At 37.5% G+C, this 26,236-nt stretch overlaps 1 protein-coding gene across 15 annotated transcripts in view; it reads left to right on the top strand.

The window, feature by feature from the left end:
- Positions 1 to 26,236, top strand: part of REPS1 (RALBP1 associated Eps domain containing 1) — a 70,068-nt gene that overhangs the window by 6,281 nt on the left and 37,551 nt on the right. For 14 of the 15 annotated variants that reach the window (XM_055809508.1, XM_055809503.1, XM_055809506.1 and 11 more), the window contains exons 2-4: positions 10,238 to 10,361; positions 14,654 to 14,850; positions 24,633 to 24,786. In XM_055809508.1, coding sequence (XP_055665483.1) covers positions 10,238 to 10,361; positions 14,654 to 14,850; positions 24,633 to 24,786 — 475 coding nt within the window. Of the gene's footprint in view, positions 1 to 10,237; positions 10,362 to 14,653; positions 14,851 to 20,546; positions 20,678 to 24,632; positions 24,787 to 26,236 lie in introns of those variants that run through there. The other variant, XM_055809509.1, reaches the window with a different exon arrangement.

Here is a 26,236-nt window from a genome sequence, read left to right as displayed (position 1 = left end):
TGAAATGAGAAGCAGGAAGTTAATGGCAAAACTTTAGGAGCGTAGATTAAGTCTATTAAACTTACTTGTTTTCAGCTGATTTCTCAGTGTAATTGTTTTTAAGCCTTTGAAATTGACTGGCATTCACAGTGTAGCCACATCTCTAGTCACTTACATAGTAAATAAATCCTTTGTAATTCCATGTGCCAGCACAGCACTCCGCAAATTTCAAGAATCGAAGCTCAGCTTTGTTTGAAAACAGTTTGTGTATTTTTTCTTTTTAAATGTGCTGTCAGATGACAGCAGGGATGATTAATATCCATTCTGACATGACTGTTTAGAATTCTAAAATCTATTCAGAAATACCAGGAACTTTGGCAAATACAGCTGTTTTAGAATCAAGTTAACTGTACAGAATTATGAATTGTAAATTTGATCTTTTTCCTGTAAAGGTGTTTCTTTTGTATTAGAAGCTTTGAGCACTTCACCCACTGTCTGTGAAAAATGGCAAACATACCTTCACCGTAGTCTAATCTTCAATAAATATTACTGCAGATACTGAGAAATCATAGGACTTTGCTGGAAGTCTCTATGACTCTTAAATTATATTTGCTAGCTTTCAAAATATTAGTCCTTACAGACAAGTTTCACACCTATTAGGTCATAAATAATTGCCGTTTAGTCCTTCTTGTAGACTTGCTAGACTTCAAATTGGAGTTTTGCTCTTTGTTTAAATGAGTTTGCAGTCAGAAGTAGGTGTAGGAGCAATGTGTTGACTATCAGATTTTTCTCACTGGAGTTTGAGTAATGATTAGTGTAAGAATGTGTTTCCCACTTGTTCTTTTCCCTTTATGGTACTTTAGACTGTAAGAATATTATTAAGCCAGCAGTGTCATTCTTTCTAAACTATTGTCCTGAGTTGAAGATCATGTTTTGTAACTTGCTTGTTTTTCCAGCTGGGGTTGGTGTCTAAAGAGTTAAATTATCCCCTGGGCTTGGTATATAAAAAATACATTGTAACTTAGGCATGACTGTCTTTGTATAGGAACTGTTTTGATAGCTTAAAGGACTTGGAAAAGACAGTCTGACCTGAATTTCTGGAATTACTGTCTTCTGACATCTAAAATGCTCCTGAGGTGTGTTAACAGAGCAATGAGTAGACTCAAGTCTACTCAATGAGTAGTTTCAACTAGACTCGGTTTCAAATGCATCTTTGAACTTCAAGAATCCCAGAAAAGGGTGACTAGGACTGAGCTGTGTAAAATTTAGCATTAGGTGTGAACTTATTCCTGCTTTAGATGAGTAGTCATGAATCTTCTAGTAAAATCTGTTCTTACTGCAATGGTCTGTATGACTTGTTTTTTCTGAATTAAAATGTTTTAAATGATGTAAGACCCTAGGGTTAGCAGCTGTATTCTGAGTTCCAGTGTACCTCTGTAAAAGTGGAGGTTTTAGAACTTTTTAACTAAGGTTTGTTTGAACTTTGATAGATGCATTGTTAAGACTTGTAGGCCTTATTGGGAGGAGGAGAGCAGTCTAAAGTAACTAATTAACACTGGTCAGATTGATGCTCGGAGGAAAAAGGTTGAGATCAGAAAGCAGTATAAGGTAATGGGCACAGCAGCATCAGGTCAACTTTTGTGGAAGTGCTCAGGAATAACAAGACCAGATCTGAGCAGTCCTATTTGGCCAGGCCACAGCATGACCATTAACTGTGGGATCAGAGAATGTCTTAATCTTCATTTTACATTAGCAAAAAGCCAGAAGGTTGTGTTCATTCTTTAAGACTTTTATGTCTTACGTTTGTTCTGGCATATTGATGAAAGGTGATATGTGGAGAAAATATTAAAAAAAAAAGAATAAATTTTAACACGGAATATCAATCACTAGAATAATTATAAGAGGAGTGTGAAAGAAGTGAAAATGTTTGTCTGAATGCTGCTCTCATCAACAGTTAGCACTTAAGTAGAATTTTTGCAGGAAAATATTCAACTTCATGCTGTATGGCGGGAGCATCCACAGTTAGAACATCCATGTGACCTCCAAATAGTTATTTGTTATTGGAGTAATAATTTGAAATACTAAATGTATTATTGCTGTAAAGTATCTGTCCAATGCCTGCTGAAGCTAGATGCTTTCTTAGGGCTTAGATGGATACTACAGCTGCTACTGTTTTTCACAGAAGTTACAGTGTCATCCTGGAGTCCCAGATCATCACAGGCTGGCTCAGGCACTGAGAGTTCCTGCTAAAGTGTGTTTCTTCATCTCCTGTTGCTTGAGTTTCATGGAACCCCTAGGAAAGAGGAGACACTTTTTTTTTTTTTTTTTTTTTTTTTTGAGGCAGTTGTTTGAGAGCAATTCTTAGCAGCCTGATATCATGAATATATCTTTCCCTTCTAAGGAGGTTTTCTTTGAGCAAGGCAAAGAAGTTGGAGCTGCAAGTGCTCTTGATGTGACATTCTGTTCAGTTGCCTCATTTCTACCTGTTTTGCCCCTCTTAAAGCTGAAGAACACAACTCTTTGAGGCTGCAGCCTTACAAGACATTTAGTCAAATGAACAAGCTATTGGCACCAGCCACATGTTCCCATGTGCCTTGTAGCTGCTGAGGTGTTTGTTGGTTTTACAGTAAATAGATTCAGCTTAATGAAAGAGCAGGTGACTAACACAGGAACTTCTTGCTGTCTGGCTGTGTGGAGTAATGACAGTGTGTGATCAGATAGATGAGCAACAGTTAGTGCTCAGGAATGGGGAACTGTGCAGCTGAAAGCAGAGGAGGGAAGAGCTGTTTAGGTTAATCAGTAACGTAAAACTGCATAGGAAGAAACGACGGATATGTGGAATACTTCCAAGACCACCTCTTTATGCATCAAGAATTAGAAATGGTTCTTGTAGGTTTGCAGACTGTCTTTTGCTGCTTCAGTGGTGGTTTTTTTTTTTTTTTTATTTCCAGTTCTTCTTGCTGCTTTATTACCATTACTGTTTATAAGGTGCCTTTCTCATGAGCACCTACTCTGCCAGAAGAACAACAGTAGAGAGAAATCTTAATGCAAGCAAAGAGCAACTGTGCCTCAAGGTCTTCAGCTATGACTTTTTACTTGCGTGGATGGTAGTTGCTTTCTAAGTGAGTGTTCATCAGGCTGTCTGGATTTTCCTTTGTTGGTGCTATTGAACATGTCAGAAAGGAATAGGCTTCTTTATTCTGTCCTTGTTTTGAAGGTATTTGGCAACAGTTTGTTTGTTACAGTCAAGTAGGACAGTCTATGGCTCTAGATCTTCAGAGAAATAACCCCTCTTAAATCAGTATCTTGAATTTTTTTGTAGTTGCATGTAGGGTGCATCTGCCTCATCTTTGTGGATTGACTGATGGCAGTTAGCGTGTACTACCAAATCAAGAAGGGAACCACTGACCTCTAGAGAGCTGTGGAGCTCTGTGGGTAAGATTCATGTGTATGGCTTATAACAGCTTTTGCAAGAGCTGTTAGCAAGACCACAAACTGATTCCAAATGGAAGAATCAGAGCTACTATGTTGGGAAGTGTCTTTGGTAAATGCAGCTGATCCACAGCGAACATGTGTGCTACCAGGAACAACAAGAGATGCTGCAGACCACTTTTGGAATGGATTGAGGTCAGGAATGACCTAAAATATAATTGGTTCAGAAACTAAAGGAGGCAAAATTTCTACATTTGTGGGGTTTTTTTTGTGTGTGTGTTTCATGGTGTTCAATGTATTCACTTGTTAAGATATGTATGTATTGTGTGTATCTGTCATGAGTCAGAGTTTTAAATTTTCAGCACTTTTTGTTGCTTTTGTATTAACAGAGTGAAAGTATGACTCCAAATCTGCCAGCCCTTGCTCAGGCAGTGGGCATCTTGTAAAACAGATCCCAGAGTACAGGGGCAGAATAATTTCTCTAAGGCTTAAAATATTGGGTCATTTTTTGAACAGCTAATTCTTTATTTCTGAAATTTCATTTGATTGAAATACATGTATATTTGAAGCTGAAATGACCTGTGAAATGGGAAGGTTTAGTTCAAAGTATCTATAGAGAATTAATTGTCCAAACTGATGAGTAACTTTTTCTTCCTGTTGGTATTTTCGCAGTCTGTTTCCACTGTGGATATGTGCAGTGTGAAAATCAAGGGTGGAGAAGTATTAGGAGAGGCTCAGACGGTAGGAGACTCTAAATAGTTCATTGTGAGAGAGCATGTGTCATCTTGGAAGTCCTCCAATACTATTGGTTTTATTTCTTTAAAGGCCTGTGTTCTGAAGCCAGGTTTGTGATGTTGACTGAGTTCCATCTTCATGGAACAGTCAGTAGGATTTAAAAGAAGACTTTACTATTCCTTATGCAATGAAATACAATGCTGTCCCAAATACACCTCGTGCTTGGGAATTCTTAGTATTAACTATACTTACTGCTGTGCTTCTTAAATACCTAATAAGACAACATTGCCTCCAATACATGCATTTATACTTCTCAGCACATGAACATTTCCTACTTCACACTCTGCATTAAATGTAGTAGTTCTTGAATTCGTCATAAATGCATTTTGCAAGTGATCTTCAGATAGGTGTAAGACTGTGTAAATGTTTGTCATATACTGCTACTAGTGCTGAAATGTAGAATGCAGAGCAATACTTAGACTGTTTATTTTAGTAGCTCTTTTTTGTCCTGTCTCCAGTTTTTCTTTTCTCGTGGGTGTCGCCATGTGTCATGATTTGTGGGAGCCTTGCAGAGAACTGGGTCAGAGGCTTGACTTGGGTAAAAATAACTCATCAAAAGAAGGATCTTTGTCAGTTCTCTGTCTTGTTCCTGCTATGTAGTGATGTCAACAACTGTTGCATCTGAGAAGCTACCTGTCAAGTAAGATTTTTCTGAAGAGAAGTTAAAAATTCTTGATGAATAACTAATCAGTATTGCTTTGTCCAGTTGATAGGTGAGAGACTGTAGTTAGACCACAGACTGACACAGCTTTCTGTAATTAGTGAGACAGATTGAGATAAATGAACTGACAGGAGTTGATCTATTAAACATTGGTTGCAGAATAACAAGATTATAATTGTGAGGAAAGAAATGTATTCAATCTAGAAAAAAGCATAAAGGAGTTTTTCATAGGTCTTTGGTATGTGAGGGTCAGGTTTTTTCTGCTACAGTAGCAATGATTAGGAAATACTCCTCTTTTTTTTTTTTTTTTTCTCCAGCTTCCCGTATACATCCCCAGATTACCTTACACTGTAGAGATATGGTTAATTTTTGTTGTAGCTGAGGTGAGTGGATTACATGACTTAGGAGAGCAGCTTCGTAGGACAGCATATTCTAGTACCCAATTTGAGGCTGTATTCCAATAAACTTTTAATTTGAAAAACATCCTGTCATGATCTAATGGAAGGTGTCCCTGCCCATGGGCAGGGGGATTGGAACTAGATGATCTTCAAGGTCCCTTCCAATTCAGACCATTCTATGATTCCATGATTTTATGATCTGTTTAATGCTGAAGTTTGCAAAGAGCTTAGAAATCTCATCAATGAATTGCTGTGTATGGGATACAAGAAATAATATTGTTGACATGATAGCGTTTTTCCTAAGCAACCTGCTGTAGCTGAGCCTGCATTGAGCAAGGGGCATGGAGTGGATGATCTCAAGAGGACCTTTCCAAGCCCAGCTATTCTGTGATTCTGCGTAGGGTTTCTTTGTGGTTATTAAGTCTTAGACCAACAATACAAACATGAAAACTCCTGCCACATGACAGTAGGACTACTAGAATACCTAAAATTAAGAATGTGTTAATAAAATCGGGACCAAAATGTATGTTCTGAAACCCAGTTCTTCTTTCTGGCTTCTTACCAATATGTGATTTTTTGATTATTTTTTTTTTTTTTTGGTAGTGGATAGATTTGTATTAATGTCCTAGTTCAGATGAGGTGATACAGAAGGTCCTCCAGTAAGTGTGTTCACTCCTGCCAGCCTACACAGTGTGTGCTGTAACTTCCAGCCTTCAAAAGTTGCCTTAAAGTCTTGCCTCTTAAACACCTTCTGGTATGGAACAGTAGGTACTTTAGTAACTGTCTCCAAACAGTTGAAATATTTTTTTGTCTTTACTATGTAGGTGGCATGTATGTTGCTTCATTTATTGTTTTACCATTGAAGTCATCCCTGTTCAAATACTGTTGTACTTCTGCATGAATAATGTTTACAGGTAATGGGCTTGATTTGCTTTACAGAAAAATCTGGGGGCAGGGGCATTGTGGTATTCTGGAAGGTTCTCCCAGAGAGGTATTCTGAGTTCTGGAAAGTGCATTTGACCACATCTGATAGAGATGTGATTTGTTCCACTTCACTTGGAATTTTTAAAGGTTCTCAAGTCTTAGTTGTTTTGGTTCACAAACCTTTCCAAGTTCAAGGACCTCTTATTTGAAACCTGTAAGAGTTCTAGGAGTGTGTGCTTGAAATAGAGCTCTTCGTCAACATGCTGCTTCCTGTGCATGTCTGATCTGTGCCAGCTCCTGATATTGGTGATGCTGCTGTTACTTCTTTGCAACATGATGACTGAGTGTGCAATTTCATAATTTACAACTACTGCACTGAGTGTTGGGTTTTTTTGCATCAACAGCTTCCAGCAATTCTGGAGCTTCACAGAGCTGTTGGCCTTAATCAGGTTAATTGCACTAGTTTGACCTCAGGATCTTTGTATCTAAGGAGATGAAAACAGCCATAGAGAATTTTGTCTTGAATATGGCTCTGCATTCCTTGAAGAGTTTAATGAAATTGCTTATCCTTTGTCTTCCTTAAGAAGATGAAAGCTCTAAACATAAATCTCAGAGAAGCAATCCCTTGACTATTTTTTTAATTATTATTCCTCCTTGCCCCTCCCCCCCTCTGTCAGTATATCTTATTACCTGTTGCGTGTTTAAATCCTCCTTCAAGGAGATTATAGGTAGACTGTTTTGAGTATGTTCAAGCATGCTGTCAGTCAGCAGAGGACTCTCCACTAGATGTTTGCATTCAGTGATCCTACCCAACCTTCAGTCATGTTTCTGGTGGGGTTACATTCTGTGTTTGAAATGGAGGACTCCTTTAGCTATCTATGGGTAGATTTGACAGCTACTTGTTCAGCAGCAGAAGGATGTTCTTTTTTTGTTGGTTGGATTGGGGTTTTTCTTGTATCCTTGGCATTTTTCTTTTCTTGATACTACATCTGGTGTATTTTCTACATTTATATCTATTTACTTTGAATCTATGCTTGTCTTTCCTTTCTAATACTTAACTGCTCTGGTAGCTTAATTATTAATTTGTTTTTAACTGGAGGGTTTTTTTTAAATTGGCAGTACTGACTAGCTCCAAACAAGATAATTTCCAGTCCAGCACTGGCTCTGAAATTGCCCCAAGCCATTACTGCCTGATGATTCCATAGGCTCCAAATGCCTGTGTCATTGGTTCTTTTCATAAGAAGCTTTTCTGGAGCCTGCTCAGTTGTTCATCTGTCAGTGCTAGGCCACTGGATCCACAAGCTTTTTCTGTGTTGGGTGTAGTCAGGTACCTGGATGTTCATCAGTCTTCCAGGACACAGTGCTTTTTAAAAAAAAAAAAAAATTACTGTTGCTGTCACACTGATTCCGATTGCTAGTTGTCTCTTGAATCTCCACTGATTTAGTTCTGCCAATTATTTCAAGTTAGTGTAATTATTTTTGGCATTAGGTTGGGTATAGGCAATTTATTTTAGATGTTGATGCCTCAGAGTGTATGAATTGTCACCTGTTAATTTACACTGCCACTTCTTTCCTTGTGGCACTTCTTGTAGACCAGCTAACCCATTGAAACTAATATATTGTATTCAACTGTATTGAATTATTTTGTTTAGGTTAATGACCTTTAGAAAATGCCCTGTTTTCTCCTGACTTATGTCCAGACATCATGCTGCATAAATACTATAATGAAAAAGTATGTAGGACAATATGGGAAGTATAATGCAGACGCAGCCAAGTGATTTAATGCAGCTGGCTTCTGTCCACCAGGATTTGAGTTGCAGGCACAGCCCTAGACCTGCTGATCTTCTTGGGACTTCTTTGAGACTATAGGTTTGTCAGCTTCCCACATTTTCCTCTTGACAGGTTTTACAACAGCTTACTTTCATGAGGGCCCAGAATCCTGGTGCACAGATACCCAAGCAGCTTTGTTGAGACCTGTTTAGCTCAGCTGTAGTTAATAAACCCATCCGTTTGATTGTACAGAGTCGCTGAAGTCTTATTTCTTCTTTCAGCAGTACTGAAGCATACAGACAACTTCTCGTGGATCATGTGGTTCGATTACTGCTATGTGAAAATGTAGTTGACTCTTTCAGTTGGAATTTACCTGCAAGTAGGGATCCTCTGGCCTTGAGAACTGTGTCCCCTGAAAGCTGGGAAATCTTTCAGGACAGCTTTCTCTAAGACGCGTAACAGTCTGTCTGCATAGTTAGGAAAATGTGTTGATGTGTCAAGAGACCAGATTTGCCAGAAAACTTACGACTGAGCTTTGGTGGGAACGGTGAGGAGGAAATCAATCTTGTGGATGTTGGTGAGGCTGAGATTCTCAATGCCTTCTCTACATTGATCTTCACAGACAGGGTCCTATGGGCCTTTGTGCCTGGAGATGGGATAGAAGTAGAGAAACTAGTAGTACTACAAGAAGATTGATGGATCTCTTGGGAAATATTAAGTTCATGGGGTTAGATGGCATGTTTCTGAGGGTGCTGAGTGAGTTAGCTAATGTCATTGCAAGCCAGCTCTCTCTTGGAATAGTTGTGGAGATCAGGGGTGGGGGCCTCGATGATGGGAGAAGGATGTTGCAGCCGTCTTCAGAAATGGCAGGAAGGTTTATTTGGGGAACTGCAGACTAGTCAGCTGCACTTTGGTCCCTGAGAAATGGTGGAGTGATTCTGCCTGTAAGCCATGTCTAGGCATATGAAGGTGAAAAAGGTAATTAGGATTAGCAAACATGAATTTACGAAAGGTGCTTGTCAACCAGGTTGTCAGCAGCCATGGAAAGAGTAGAACTGGTTGAGGAGAGAAAAGCAGTGGTGTTGTCTGCCTTGACTTCAATAAGGCTTTCACTATGGTATCCAGGAGCATCCTTGTGTCTCATTTGGAATGTAGCAATCAAGATGAGACTGCTAGGTAGATAAAAAGACAGTCTGGATCATTTAGCTGGGAGAGTCTGATTTGGGATATGTCATGCTTAGTACCTTATGTGACCTGGCACAAGCAGGAATACAGCTGCAGCAAGTTTGCAGGTCTTAGATGTGGAGGGGTGTGCAGTCTGTATGTTTGAATATGTGGCTGCTGTCTGGAGGGACCAAAATTTCTCAAAATCCATAACAAAAGAGAAAAATACCTTTCCATTATAAAGAACGCCAGGGGAAGAAAGGGAATAAGGTAACACCACTTTATTTTGTTGTATTTCTTAAATGAAAAGGCACCTGTGGCACTGTTCAGAGAACCTGAAGTTCTGCATTCTCTTTCAATGCTGAAATCCATGTGTTGCATATGTGTGGATAATTCTTTGTGTTCTAAATGAATGCTTTATGGGTTTATTTTATAAGTTAAAAGTTGAGCTATAGCAAGCTTATATTGGAAAAGGCTGGAAGGTATCATTTGCAATTGTCTAGCTTTTTCACTCTATAAATTCTAACCTTGTCATTGAAATTCTTCAGGGAGAAATTTACCAGTTCTCTAACTTTGTCAGTAACACACTGTTCAATTTTGTCTGTGAATTAGTTGAAAGTCTTCATTTTGTGTTTCTGGATTACATCTGACAAATTTAATACTAAAAATGTTGAATGCTGTTCACTTTCTGTTGCAGTTACTGAATATGGACAATGTAGCTACTGACGGAATAGCTAATAGTGACATAGGATATTTATTACATGTTTTCTTGGGTTTGGGGGTTTTGTGTGTTGTGTTGTTTGTTTTTTTTAAAGGAACGTGACCCCAGTTACTCTCTCACATCAACTGTAGAGCCTCTAAAGCCTAGGTGAAAGAAAAGGTGGATAATTGGGAAAAACTTGTTTTAAGACTTGGTGCTTTTGCTTCTTGTGAGGAATCACATACCCTGACTCATGGATTGCATGTGAAATTGTTACTGAAGGTTGTATACAGGAATTGTAACAAGCACTTAATGCAAGGCATGCTGCTCTTAAATGTATGAAAGCACCTCTGTAGATCAGTTTGTGTTTCTAAGGTTTTTTTTTTTAATTCGGGTAACTGTGTTTTGTTTCAGATTATGGAACTCTGTGGTGCAACAAGACTTGGCTATTTTGGAAGAAGTCAATTTTATATTGCTTTGAAACTTGTTGCTGTGGCCCAGTCTGGTCTCCCTCTAAGAGTGGAAAGCTTAAATACAGGTAAATCACAAATTGGGTAGGAATTGGGTTGCTAAGCAGAATTATTGCACTTGGCTCACAGAGTCTTGTAGAGTAACCTTGTAAATTAGTTTGGTATGTCTTTTTATACATGTTGGTAACTTAAATGTGGAGAGACTATGAGGGAGTGTATTTTTACTATGTGATAAATGTGAGGTTAAATACTTTTATTGAATAAGTATTGTGTTCATGAGGTAAATGAGCAACCACTACTGACTATTGTGTAGGTGCAAGTTCATTCTGTAGATTACTACTGTGAGAACCTGTGTGCTGCATCCTCTAAATAAAGTACTAATAGAACTAATGTGAACTGGAAGGAAAAGAATGCAGGCTTTTGTAGTTACTGTTTATGAAGCCTTGATTGTAACATATGAAAGGTCATCTTTTCTAAAGTCACATTCCTTCACACTTGGCTTGACAGTTCTCTCCCTTCCTAGTGCAGATATAGAGATTAGTGGCTTTAAGATTTTTCTAGTGAAAAACTTGACCTGTAAAAGATCTTTGAAGTCTGTTATCAGCCAAAACACCTGTCGTCTTATTTTTCAAAGGTCAGCTGTGGTGTGGGTAGTGAAATAAGAACAGGAGAAAGACTTATTCTGGGAAGACAGCTCAGAAAAGCAGCAAGAGCTTTGATACGAGTCTCTGCTATAGCTGCCAGAGTGACATAAGTGGATCCACGTCAGTGTTGCTCTGTAAGATGAAAAGAGACTTAAGATGTAGTGGGTTATAAGCTACTGTAGCCCTTTGCAGCGTAGTACACAACTCACAACTTAACAATCTTTGGAGTACAGCTTTGCATTGAGGTGCCTTTTCTAGTAGATTTTATGTCTGTAGAATACATGTTATGATATACTTATGTATGCCAGTAATTAAAAGAAAGGAAGTTTTTTGTGTCTAAAGGATATAGATTAAACAATAGTTAAGGGGACTTAAAAACAATCTGATAGGACTGAAGTATTTTACAAAGCTATACAAAAAGAAAAGAATCATTGTGTAGACTTTTACAGTTATGTTTATTCGGGGCTCATACAAATAGTATATATACTTTTCATGTTTTTTGTAGCTTTTTGGAAAAATGAGTGACTTCATTCAATGTCTTGCTAGTATTCAAGTTCCTTTCTGCTCAAAAGCCACTCTGTGTTTATAAACCATTTTCCTGATGAGTGTTCCCAGATCTAAAGCTTCAGCAGGTTGTAGCAGAATGCCCTAGAATCAGAAAGCTGGAAAAGGGACCTTCAGCTCTTAATATCTGATAGAACTGGGACTTGATAAAACAATTGTGGAATTTCTTGCCAAATGCATCTTGAAGAACACAAAGACTAAAATCTGTGTATGTAGCTTTTCCCAGGGTTTTTATATGCTTGGCTTCATTTTAATGTAAGATACCTTAACTGGAAGGAGCCTTTCTGTTTCTTTTAAAAAAATATTGGAAGAAATTTGAAGGAGGAAATTGACATGAAGGTGCAGGATAAATTCCAAAATATAAAAGACATTACTGTAAAAATCAGCAGCCATTGGAATTTTTATAATGGAATATATTTCTCTGAGTAATGACAATACTAGAAATACTTGTAATGGTTTCTGGATTTCTAGGAATAATTTTCTGTAACTGGTTCCAAGTCTACTAAATACAGCAAGTACAATTGACAGAACATTTATTTTTACCCTAACTGTTTTTAGCTTTGGTTGTCTGTTGCCTTGGTTGGAGTGGTTCCAGTCCTGTCAATGAAGTTCCTGCTCCTAGGATGATTCAAGTGGTTGTATCAGCTACTGAACAGCTAAAATGCAGCAGGCTGAAGACTCATAAAGAGTCTGAGCTTAGTTACCTTTCCCTGAAAACTGGGGTTCAGTAACCTGGCCAGCTGGGTTCTGCCCACAGTCCATCTCCAAGAGGTCTTGAAGAGGACCTGTTAGAGCCATCCCAAACTAAACCATATATTCTTTCTCTCTTCAAAGTGAAACGTATAAAATTAGTTGAACGTTATATTTTAGGACATCTACTATTGAGCTCTGCATTCTTTGCATGTTTTATTCTATGATTTTCTTAACGTTATTCACTCTTACCTTGGTATTTTCTCTCCCCTTCTCTTACTGTTTTTTTTACTCTCTGTTTCACTGTGTGTCTCAAGTAGATGGGAGCCTTGCTTTATGTGAGTTACTGAGTGGAGTTTACAGTCCAATTTTGAGTACTAAGTCCATCCAACACAGGTGCCATCCAGTTGATTCTTCGTTAACTAAGTCCTTTTTTGATTACTCAGTGTGCAGTATAGTGAAAATACTGGCTTTAGTTATTGTAGTAAAGCCTCTAAATCTGTTGTTCCTTTGCTGGCCCAGAAAATTTTCCTTCCAGGAAGCTAAAAATTGAGAAATTGATGAGGAGTGTTTATTTCAAAGTAATGTTTAGGTTTTTTTGGTGGAAGAAAATGTTAACAAGGATGTAGGCATACACAGTACAGAGTGCTGTCTAATTTATTCAATACTGAGATTTAATTCCATTCAGAACAGCTCTTGGATTTATAATTGAGGGATTTCTGAATGGTAATAAATGTTGTAGTGTTGAAATAAGGTTTTTCTGCTGTTCTAGGGAAAAGACAGAAGGTAGTTAAAAATGGCAGAACTTCAGTTGGTCATGTAGAAGCTTAGTACAGCAAAACAAACCTATATTTATCTAGTCTTGTTTTAAAGAAGGCAGTATTTTGTGTTCCTTCTGAGCCTTCTATATTATTTTGTTGAACCAGTGCTAGGTATCTCATGCCAAAGGCTTGTGTTGGAACAACTGATTCCATAGACTTCCCCTCTGTCAGTTGGATGTTCTAGTGTCTGTATTGGCTCGTTTTGCAAGCATACAATTTTTCACTTGTGTCCAGTAATTTTTTCACTTTCTGGGTGGCTGTAGTTCACTGTTCAGCTATGTGAATAACTTTCCTGGCACAACATAGTTACAATGTTAACATGAAAATTGGCATCTAGGAATGAGGAAGGCATCAGGAATTGCTTTAACAGTGTTTCCACATAATGGGTAACTGCAAATTTAGCAAAGAAGCTGTGTTGCATGCTCCTTCCCTGTGTCGAAAGCTGTTTGGCACATTGAATTCTGCTTAGTGATAGAGGCTTAAATCAAGAATTTATGTTCTGACTGAAGTGCTGAAGTGTTATTCTTTAACACTGGATACATAAAGATGTCTATGGATTCATAGTTGTTGAATACTACAGATTCAAATGAAACTCTTCGAATACAAATCAATTTAGTCTTTTATTTTTATGTAATAAACTATGCAGTTTAATCTCATTTCTAATACAGTTGGTAATACCACTGACTTGTTTTTGATACCAAAAGTAGTAGAAGTAAGCAGTCAGCAAAAGACATTAAATTTGAGCTGTGCTTGGAAATATTTTTCCAACGCAAAACAAATTTACACGTAAGCTGTAGCAAATCCAGTTTGTTTTCATTCACGGTGGACCAGTAAGAAAGTTGTGGTTGGGATTCAGAAAAATGGTAGAAATCTTGCAGGGAAAAATTGAAGACTTGCATAGCTTCATTTTTTTGTATTGGACTACTCTGAACCAGAGTACATAAAGCTAAGGACTTCCTAGCATTTTGAAGAAACTTTGCCTTATAGGTGTTTGTTACAAAGTAAGGTGATATTGGAATGTTCTCAGTTGTATCCCAGTAAAACAGCTAATTTAACTTCTGTTGCAGAAAGGTGCACACAGATGTGTTTAAGCAATAGTTGCAGGTTTTGCAGTAAGACTAGATTATATTACCTGCTGTAAATACAAACATGACATGAGCTCATTAAAATGTGATATTGAATATATTGCAGCAATTTAGCATTTGTTTTGCTGATGAACCATTCTGTATGAAGACATTCTAATTTTACATATGTGCTAGAAATGGTAGATAAATTCTGAAAACCGCACTTCCATAATTAAGCGTTGGCAAAACTAAGAAAAAATTAGCTAAATCCAGGTTAGCTGACTGCTACTGCATTTAAGGCAGAGTTGTAGTGCTAAACTGTTGCTTAGCTAGGTGAAGTCCTCTTTGCATACCAAAGCCAGAATCTGGGTAGCGAAATTGTGAAGTATAATGCAGAAGGGGTATTTGTTTTTTTCCAGCTGGCAGATGTTGGCTTGACTATAGCAGCATTCTCAGTGTTTAAGTAATTGAGGCACGTGTGAAATTTTAATTGCAACATAGAACTGCATTTTTACTTTTAAACATACTTCTGTATAGTAAATAGCCGGCTCTATTATTTTTTTTTTTTTTTCCACAGTAAAGGACCTCCCTCTTCCCAGATTTGGTGTGTCAAAGAATGAGCAAGAGTCAAGACACACAGCCTTGTATTCTTCAGATGCTGATAACCCTGCTTCATATTCAGGTGTGATTCCCCCTCCACCTGGCAGGATACAAGTGAAAAAAGGCTCTGTGAGCCATGATGCAGTTCAGCAACGTACATCAGCTGACCAACAGGTAAGTTAACTTAAAGACTAAACAGGACTTTTAATCGCTACTTTGCTGCATAGGTGTCAATTTGATAGGGCTTTTAAGCTTTGTTGCTTTCAATATAGTTTGTTTTTAAAAAATTCATACTGATACATATTATACATGAAGACCACATATGCTGCTGAAATACTTGCATATAGGAGACATTTTTTAATGAAGTTTTATCTGTGTTTAAAATAATGGTGGTAATGGACAAAGAATTGAGACAGAAAAGAAAATTAATGGGTAAGATACGACAGCAAATATCAAGTAGCAATCATTATGATGTTAATACCTTATTTATTAGATAGTTCACATCGGCTTCCTGGTCATTGGAACAGTGGTACTGAATGCCATGGAAGACTGGGTTTCTAGTCCTTCAACATGCTGCAATACCTTTAAATCTGAAATACTTTATTTAGATTTTTTTTTTTTAAATCTCAGTTACTTTTCTCTGCCTTACGCTTTATTGTTCAGCTATTTAATTAAGTGGAGACAGTGAGAACCAGAAATAAGAAAGTTTTCACGTAGCTTTTTATTGTGTTCTAATAGTGAGAAAATGGATTTCCTTCTGCCCACTGGTTCTTTCATCTTCAGCTACAGGATATCTCAAATGAAAACTGTAAAGGCTTACAGCTTTGTACCTCCTTTTAATTCCTTGGGTTTTGTAGTTTTTACACTCTTCTTCCATGGGGAAATGTTTGCTGATTGTCTTTTCTACAAGTAAGAACACTGAGTACAAATACTAAATTTTGCTGGGTGTATGTGTCTGTGTATAACTGTTGAATGACCTGTGTTCTTCCCCATGGTATGCTCTCTTCTGGGCTTGTTTTGTAAAGAATGTAAGGAACTTGCAAACATCCCTTAATCTCTCTGGGAACCAAGGAATCACTCATAAACATTTATTGATCTCTCTGGGAATGGTCTGGACTGATCCAATATAAAGAAAAAGCAAATTAGCTGAGGCCATCCATAATCCATGTTTGGCTGCAGTTTCCTTTCTCCCAAATGGGAGATGGGGATTGTAGCAAAAGGAAGACTGGCAGTAGATCTGAAGATAGATTGTTGTTGTCTAGTTTTAGTAGATGTGTTTGAGAGAGCTCCCCAGTGCTTCATGAAGAAATTAACAATCGCAGATCTCAATCTGATGATGGGGTTTTAGTTTGGTTGAAATAGTGTTTTATATGCTTCCATCATGTTGTTGAGATTTAGTGAACAGCTGTGGTTTCATACAGGAATCTGTACTGGTGTAACTTCAAAGTAACAAAAAATCTGGTGTTTGAGATCTCTGCATTCTGGGTAAAGAAGCTACATATTCACAAAGGTGTATAAGCATCTGAGTTTCTTTTCTCCATCTTGGCTGACAGAAGCAGCTTGGTATCTCTCTTTCACACAAGTCTATATGGGATCATCAGAATAAAGAAACCGTGTTTAAGTCCTTTGAGAGATCTGGCCCAGAAAGCAGACTTGGAGCAAGTGTAACAGACAACACAGTATTGAGTCCAGCAATTTTAAGCTGCATTCATGGTCTAGAACATCAGGGAAGTATTGTCTGATTTTGCACCCTATCGTAAAACTGCATTTTCTGTGACTGATTCTACATTTCTGGTGGTACAGTGAATCCATTCAAGCAGCCTTCCTGTCATAGTCTAATACTTACTGGTTTGGACACCATGTTAGAAATAAGCTGAAAAAGGGGTGTGAGCCCTTGAGCTCGCTTAACCACATGAATACTCTAATGGGACTATTTTCCAAAAGACAATTTTTATCAGTGTTTTTGTAGAAATTGCTGATTGTTGTGGTTTGACCCCATCTGGCAACTAAGTACCACACAGCTGCTTGTTCCCCCTGACCGCCCACTCAAGGGATGGGGAGGAGAATTGAAAAAAAGGTAAAACCTACGTGTTGAGATAAGAGCAGTTTAATAACTGAAATAAAATATTATAATAATAATAATGATGAAAAGGGAGATTACAAAGAGAGGAAGAGAAATAAAACCCGAGAAAGAAGTGATGCGCAATAAAATTTTTCATCACCCGCTGACCAATGCCCAGCCCGTCCCCAAGCAGTGATCGGCAATCCCTGGCCAATTTGCCTCAGTTTATATCCTGAGCATGACATTCTATGGTATGGAATATCCCTTTGGCTGATTCAGGTCAGCTGTCCTGGATGTGTTCCATCCCAGCTTCTTGTGCACCTCCTCTCTGGCAAAGCATGGGAAACTGAAAAGTCTTTCATTTAGAGTAAGTGCTACTTAGCAACAAGTGAAAACATCAGTGTGTTATCAACATTATTCTTACACTACATCTAAAAACACAGCACTGCACCAACCAGCTGCTAGGAAGAAAATTAACTCTATCCCAGCAGAGACCAGGATACTGATCCAGTTGTCTTTACCTGGAGATACCACTCAGATTTATACAACCTAGAAAGAGGTTCAGACTAAATTCTCATTATATGCCACCACTTTCAGTGTGAGGATGAGAAGATCTGAAGTCTGAGAAGTTAGTTACAGCATGTCATTTTCCTAAGGATCAGTGTTCTTTCTGAAGGAATTTGTGTCAGAGTTAAGCTTGGGAGTTTCACTCTTAGAGCTTGTCATGTAGCTGTTAGATACTCCATTAGTGAGTCTGGGATTTGGTTGGGGGATTTTTGGTTTTGGGTGTGTGGGGTTTTTTTTTCTTAAACTGTTTACTGGCTTTGTTAATGTGCCTTGCACTTCAAAGTAGATCGATCTCATAAAATACACTGGCTAAAATATTATTTGTATGAAATCATAAGATACCTTCATCTTTAAAAACTGGGTTCAGTCAAGTGCAGCTTTGCATATTAGTGAGATTTGTCATGCATAGGTTAATATCTTATAATTACAAATAATTGATGTAAAATAATTTAACTTAAGGTATTGTCTACTGAAATGTCCTAGCTAAAACTATTTCTTTCAGTGCATTATTTTGGCAGCTCCCCTCAGTGAGTTTCACTTGGAGGTGGGGCATCAGAAAATAGCAGTCAAGTTGTGTTTCGAAAGAGTAGCTATATGTGAGGTCATCTTTTAAAGTAAGTGTGAGCAAAGTTCCTTTTTTATATCTCTAGTAATTTTTATGGTGTCATTTTTAGTTTATAATGGCTAATGATTATGTAAATATAGCACTAGCCAGAAGTTTCTATCTTTTTAATATTGTTAGTGTTAGTAGAGGATGGCTGAAGTCACGCCCAGCTGTCATGGAAGCTACAGAAGTGATTCTAGGAGTCAAGCCAAACAACGAAAGACGTCTACATTCACTAGATGGCTCGTTGACTGCACATCCTAGTGGAGATAAAGCATTAGGGGAAAAACATTTTTTTTTTCTGCTAGCATAATTTCTTCTTCCTAAATAATAGAGGCTAAGTAGATTTGAACATTTCTGCTGACATCTATACAAACACTTGTTGACATAAGTGTGTTAACCACAGTGTATGTAGATTATCTCTGTACTTTGTATAGCTGTAATAGCAGCTACGCCACTAAAAATGTTAATGTAGGCTGATCTTGAGAATCTAAATTCTGTAGAGTTCTTGTGCTTTTTAGAAAGAAATCTTCGTAGTAGAATTGGGAGCTGTCATTGTAGGTGGAAGCTTTTTTTTTGGCTTTTTTTTTTTTAAAGAGTAAGGCAAATGTACTGAAAACAGTTTCCTAGAAGAAGCAGTAGTGCTGAGTTAGGAAGTACTTTCTGTCTTCTGAAAGTAGCTTACAAGTAACTAAACATTCTCAATGTCAGTCTGTTAGATATTGCCTTTGGATGTTTTGTGGTTGGTTGGTTGTAGTGGTTTGATTTTTATTGTTAAAGCCAAAAACCAAATATTTTTTCCACATTCTTTAGGCATGATCCAGGTGTTGATCAGATACTGTTTTAGGATACTTTCACCTGGCTTGCCACCTCTTCCAGGAAAACAGGGTAGCTAGTTTTGGTAGATGTTGAGGCTTCTAACAGCTGGAAAACATGCATCTGGCACATGGGTATAGGCTGAACCTTGCTATATATCCTGGTGAAAATAAAAGGTAAAGCAGAAGGTACTCATCTACTTATCTGTGCATTAAGCACTCTGATTTATTGCCAGTGCAGCCTTTGGGGGGGACAGCTCAAATTTGGCACCTGTAGCAGTCAAAATTTGATCATTTCAACTTTTTTTTTTAACTATGTGAGGAGTTGTGTGCCTTTATTTTAAGTTTTGCCAGTAGTCCATTTTAGTTTGCTTCTGTTTTGGAGATTGACCAGGTAATTCCAGGTAAAATATCAGGTATTACATGAATTGTTTCAGAGCACAGAACTGGAAAAGACCTTGTGTGCCATTGAGTCTAACCCTCTATTATAAGACGTTGTATTAGATAATGAGTTTAAAAAAATATATTGGGGTTCTTCCTTGAAATCACAACCTTTTATCCACACTAGCCATGTTGGGGAAAGCTATTCCAGAGCCATAATAGGAATATAGTGGAATATTCATGGGAATATGATGGGAACTCTACTTAACTTTACTCAGATGAGGTAATCCTGTTCTTTTAACAACTTTGTCCTTAGCATTACCCGCAGAACACCACCGGTATTTACTAGGAAACCATTGTATTCACCCTTAGTTTTGTTTTGCTTGAAAACTATGATTGAAAAACAATCCATAGTCTCAGTTTTGCTTCACAAAGTAGTTGCCAGTAATCCTCATAATCCTTCTCTGCCTTTGATCCAATTTGAATTCTTATTGAAAATATTTTACTAGATTTATGTTTCTTGGTCCAAACTAGAGCTCACGAGTATTAATGCTGTTGCGTAGGGTACTTGCCTACTGCTGCTTGATACATCTCACCTCATATACCTTACTTATTAGCAGCTGTGAATAAAGCAAATCTGTCATATTGTTGTGGTCTGATAGTTGACCTGTGCATCCAGTCTTCTGTTTTCAGCTGATTGATTCTCATCACGCACTTCGCTATTAATTTCCACTATGCAAGAAAATGTGTTTTATACTTTAAAACCTGATAATTTACTGTTACCTATGTCCTGAAAGGAATCCATCCATCTGCCTCCTTAGATTCGTTGTCAGAATTCATCAGCATGCTATTTATTGTGCATAATCAGTTACGTATAGTATCAGATCAGGTTATTCCCCAAATCAGTCATTCAGGAGCTTTACTAGAAAATTCCCTTCAATCCCATAGTTCCTATTCTAATACAATCGAGCCTTGATCCTTCTGTAGTCAGTTCTTTTGCACCTTAGATTCTTGTATTAAACTTCACATTGTTGCAATTACCTTGTCTAGCCACCCCGCTGAAGTATGCTGAGGTTTGGTGTGGGTCCTTTGCCTAGACAAATCATAAAAATAATACCAGCCAACTTAAGTAAAATTTCCCATGCTATGATTGATCCATTTCTCATTTGCCTCTGTGTGTGTAATTATTCTTTCTTCAAAATCTAGTCTAAACCTTTCAAACTGTTGAGGTCAGACTAACCAGTTTGTAATTGGCTGAACCAGACACCCCGCCTCTAAAAATTTGTAGTATTGCATGTGGAGAAGTTCACATTGAACCTTGGACTATTTTGTTCTTCAGTATGAATGCTAGTTGATTACAAAAACATGGGTTCTGCAATGCAATTACCATCTCCAGCATAATATTTCTTCATGATGGATCTGTTCCCTGACTCTTATGCAGGCTGTGTGGTATCAAGACCTGGATCACAACACCCTTAGAGCTACCCTTCGGATACCATGTCTGGCTTCATTGTCTCTGGAATTCTCCTTAGGAGGCTTTCTTCTGGCCTGAGGTGTGAGATCCAGGAAAAGGTTTATAATCTCCTTTGACTCGTGTATGCTTGCAATGCCCTTTTAAGATTGAGATCCCTTCAGAGTTGCTTTAGCACAGTATTGTGTTGCCTTATGCCGGTTTGTTTGACTTACCTTCATTGAGGTTCTTCTTTTAGAACCATATGTTATATCACCTTTTTTAATTATCATGCTATTTTTGGTAACTGCTTGTCATTCCACAGAAGTCCAAGTTCCGAGTCCTTGACAGTGTCTTGGTTTTGTAATTCCAGCTTGACAAAAATCATGCTTTTTTAGAACTTCTTAAAATGTGGGGGTTTTTTACAATTAAGATGGATTGCTTAAGGTTATAGCTAACAGGCAAAAAATATTTTTTTATTAGTTATTGAGAAGAATGTGCCCAGCAGTTGGGTTTAGCATGAAAATGTTAAATAGTTATTAACTACGTATGTCAACATGCTTTTATTTAGATCAGTTTTCTGGAGAAATTTGAAGAGGAAAAATAGATGTCTTAAGATAGTAAAAACTAGAACATAGTAGTTGCTATGTTTTTTATTGAGGTTTGTTTGGAGAAAAATTAAAAGCTGGTGTTTAAAATGTTTAATTGCATTCAAAGTGCTAAAATGGTTTATCAAAATAAGATTTTAATAGCAACTGCTATAATAAATGACATATCAACTACAGTATACAGATGGTGAGTAAAATTGTCAAAGTTCCCAAGGAGATTAGGTGGGTAACTTCTGTTAAAATCGGTGAAATTCAAAATTGCAGTTATCAGTAACCCAAACTAGGCAACCTGTTGTAGTTGAATTTCAGCATTTTGAAGAGCAGTTAGGTTAGGTTGTGTACCCTAATACTCTTAAAAAAATCTGACCCTGGGTATTTCAGGCTTTCAAAATTTGTTTCTTTTATTAATAGATTCGACAGGCCAAAGTGGACAACCCTACTTCCTCAGCTGCAAGGTATACTCTCAGTTTATGAGAGTGTATGTTGCAGCTGAGGAACAGAGGTGGTTCTAATGAACCTATGGCCTCTGTTCCCTAAAGTGTGAAGCTCAATGCAAAACTGAAGTGGAAACTTCGTACAACAAACCATGTTTTCTAGGCATGAGTATATGAAAATGACAACTTCTTACTCCCTGCAAAGGCAGATACGTAGCAGATGTTAACCTATACATAAGGGGTGAATGAACCTATATGTAAACTGCATTTTCAGTAAATCTGTACTCATTGTGTTTTCCCATGACTGCTTTTGAATGAGAGTCAATGTTTCTACAATCCTGCCTCCTCCCCAGTCTTTTCTGGATTTCACTTTCCTTCTTTACACTTGCATCAAGCCGTCAGTATTTTGGCTAAGCCATTTTTTATTTATATATACACACACATATATGTTTTTGTGTGCATATATAAATATACTTTTTTTTTTAGTTAAGGCGTTTAGGTCTCCTAAGCTTCTAATAAGCTAGATTAATGCCATGAGTGGTATATGCAAGTGATTGGGATTGCACAAGGGAAGGATGGTGCCACAGTAATGCCATCTAAATTTGGTTTAAACTGTTTTGGGAATGTGTGACTTGTCTGTCTTCCAGAAGCTTTTTGACGTTAGATTTGGTGACATGCTTTTGATGTTCGGTAATTTTGGAGTCTGTAAGCTGAAGCTCCAAATCAATTGTGAGAAATCTGTAAATGTTCAGAATTCTGATACACCATTGATGGGAAACATGGAGAACAAAGTTAATTTTTTATTATGCTTGTACTTCAGGTGAACTGATTACTATTATTACATGCTTTACAGAATCACATGTAAGGTAAACATTTAAAAGAATCGAAGAGGATCATATTTGCAGTTTCTTCCTGTGCCTTGAGCGTAAGGCCAAATGTTAGATGGAAGCTTCTGAATAGTCAGTTGTCAGCTTCATCAGGGCAAGGCTGCTTTGAGGCTTACGTGTCAGGAGTTTTAATGTTCACATGCAGTTACTAGAAGTAGTGAGTGGTTTCCTTTAGACTGTCGTATGTTTGTCTGCCTCAGGTTTTCTTTGTCTTTCTGGACCATCTGACTGACTTAAGTAAGAGTACTGGAGTAAATGAATAGTGTCTGCAACCAAGCATAGCTTTCCCTAGGTTTACTCATGGCATTTTGTCTAAGAACTCGAACATCCTTCAAATACTGTCTGATAAAAGATGGCTTCTATAAAAGCCAAGGGAAAAGGAAGCTTTTAATTGATTTCAGTGACGCATCATCATGGTTATCCTAGCTCCTGTTGCACTATGCTAAGCAGACTAACCATTCAACCTCAGTTCTAGCTTCCAGCCTGCAAGTGGCACTTTGGATAAACTGACTCCTTCTCGTGCCCCCACGTACCTGTAAGGGTAAGAATGTGCTGTCATCTAAAATACTTGACAAGGAACGTAAGGTGCTAACAGTTTCAGGCAGATTTCAGAAAGGCATGTAACTGCAACAAAAAACCCTTGACTTGGTGGAGGTACTGTGGAAAAACAGTGACTTTGTGCAGTCTTGGTCCCTGAATTAAAAGTTGGAGTGAGTTAGTGCTGCTGCCAGCCACTTTTGTAATACTCTTTGCCAATACGTATGGGCATCATTTAAATGCTTTGAATGGTAAGTTCAAAATCTTGTGGCCTAGGAACTCATTTTAAGGAAATCTGACTGAATGGTCAGAACTTTCAGAAAATGCCTCAGTTGCAGAATCAATTGGGCTGGTCCTGTATCCTAGGAAACATGAAAATCAGAGGGGGGAAAAAGGGTGAAAGTTTACATCAGCACACTAGAAAGTCACCAGTTGTCATGCCCTGAAACTTTTTTGTTAGGATGCCTGTAGTTTTAGTGTGTACCTTGCTTTGAGAAAAGCTTGTTTATGGCACTTTCTTACTGCTTTTAGACTTTTGCAGATGTAATATTGATTTTAAAAGCATAATGACCATTGAATGTTCAGCAAGGTAAACCAGTTCAGTTTTGGGAATCATGTGGAAGCCTACAGTCAGCCTGGGTGTTGGTGCTTGATAGTATGTTAACAGTTGTTAACAGAGTACCAAACTATTTTTTCTCTACTGCTGAAACAGATTTTTAGATTTTTAGCTTTGTTTTTATTTTCCAGGAAACTGAGTTCAGGTTTTGTTTTATTGTTGTACCTGTTTTCACTGATAACGGTTTAGTTCACATTGAGAGATCAGGCAAATGGTAATTTCAAAAGATCTCAATATAGGGAGGAGATAACTTTCTACTATATAAATACTTTTCACAACATAAATTATTTTTTTGTTTGTTTTATTTGAAATGGAATAATCTGGTAATCTAAATGTCTCGTGAGAACTGATTTCAGGTAGAAATTGCTTCTGTGATTCGCTGTTTTCCTGCCTGTTCAGGGAGAACATAGTACAATATGGGATTAAAGAGAGGCTTAACAGCAGGGCAAAACTACCTTGCAATTTGTACAGCAGAGAAGTATATCCTAGATGGCATCACTCTTTGAAAAAATTACATCTATGTTCTTGCATATTAAAAAAAACATGGCCTGTCTAGTGATTTCTGCCCCCCTTCCCCCCCAATGTATAATTCTGGTTTGTTTTTATCACTTGATGAAAATTAGGTATGATAATAAATTCTACAGTAAGTAATATTTTCTTTTGAGACCTGGTTTCAAATGTAACTTTTATCACAAGTGAAAGTGAGTCTTATAATCTAGTTTCCTTTGTAGCTAAATCATTTAACTTGGCATTGCTGTTCTCTTTAAGAATTCCAAGTTAAAAATACATTAAATGACATTGTTTGGAGTGAACATATCCAGTCCCTGTTATACTGTACGTGACTTCTGCTGTTCGCTCACTTTAATAAGTACTAAAATTTTCACACTCCGAAATGAGACTTTAACTGCAGTGATGGTTGAAATAATGGTTTTAGACAGGCTTTTGTGTAATTAGTTATTTAGTAAAAAACTTAAAAGGTTCCTTTGTTTTATTAGGAGTCCACATCTCCAGTTGTTTCACCACAGCAATCCCCACCAACCTCTCCACATACATGGAGGAAGCACAACCGCCATCCCAGCGGAGGGAATAATGAACGGCCTCTTGCTGGACCTGGGCCTTTTTGGGCTCCATTTAGTGAAGCACAACCAGGTATAAATGTCTTCTGTTATGCTTCAGCTGTAACCCAAAGTTGTGACGTTCTTAAGTATATTAAATGAGTTTAGGGCAGTTTATCTTCATGTACTCCAATCCTGGAAACTTTCTTGCAGATTCAAATGTTCATGTTCATGGCAGCACTGTGGAATCTGTGGTCTTGCATATGGCGAGATCCGTTTCTTAATGTGATATGGGAAACGCTTAAGAGTTTGGAGGGAGGGAAAGAGAGTATGAAAGTTTCCCAGGGGAAAGTTTTCTCATACACAACTGATATCATTCTGAAACTGTGCAGGAACTGTCAGTATACCCAACAACATGAGGAGCTCAAGGGCAAGCAAGGGAAAGATAACTTACTGTTTGACTTGTGTTTCTGGTAGATTAGGTGAATTGTTAGAACAACTAATTCTCTTAGCATTTTTTTCTTTCTTTAAAGTCTATATAACTGAAGCTACTGTATTTCCAATCTGTCAAGGTAGAACCACTTACTTCAGTAAAGCTTTTCATCCTTTGTTGTTCCTTTAACATGAGGACCCTCGCTGTTGTTGTATCACTGTGCTCAGATTTAAAAAGCTTTCCTCTTAATATCACATATTTCAAAATTTTCTGTTTTCTTTTGTGATGCTTAATAGACTTAATATGTTTGGGAACAGTGGGGCAATTCTTATTCAGGTTCTGGTTTTGATGAAACGTTAAATAATATGCTGTATTTTGCAGGCTGTAGTTTCAGATTAAACTGTGGTTTGTTGATTTAAGTTGTGATATTCCAAAATTGATACCTTTCAATTTATCACCATTCTGTAGTTATAAGCATCCATGGAGGACCAGGGATTCTGTTGTTAGAATTGTTTGGATAAGGAAACAAAACTTATTTTAGAAGTGAAATGGGTTGTATGCAGAGGTTTATACCAGTGTCCTGAATGTCGTTTGCTAGGAAGTGCCGGTCAACTTTATATTAGTCTGCTCGTTGCATATACATAATTACTTCTAAGGGTTCAGTCCAGGCATTGTGATTTCCCCCCACAGTCAATTTCTTGACTCTCTTCTTGGACAGTTTAGTTGATTTGCTTTTCTTACAAGCTGAACTACAATTTTGGTAGCTGATTTCTAACTTGTTAAGGTTTTCTAATTTAAGTGAAGGACTCTAGGAAAGCATGCAAACTATTCATACTGTTAAGAATTCAATATTGCCCTCTTAAAAATAAGGTTGTAATACAGTAGCTCAATATTTGCCAGTTTTATACTCCATACTGAAACACATTCATAGTGTGTTTAAAGTGATTTGGAGATACCGTTATAGAAAGATTGTATGTTCTGCCAGCGCTAAGGGGTAGAGTGGATTTTCATATATTGGTTTAAGAAAAATTGTTATTGTGAATCACTGTGGATGATTTTTTTTTTTTGCTCTGCAGGTGATTAATTACTCCTTTAAATTTCAGCTGTTGTA

This window comes from Falco peregrinus, chromosome 7 (assembly GCF_023634155.1).
Source record: "Falco peregrinus isolate bFalPer1 chromosome 7, bFalPer1.pri, whole genome shotgun sequence".
Lineage (NCBI taxonomy): Eukaryota > Metazoa > Chordata > Aves > Falconiformes > Falconidae > Falco > Falco peregrinus.
This window is presented reverse-complemented; position numbering and strand designations above follow the sequence as displayed.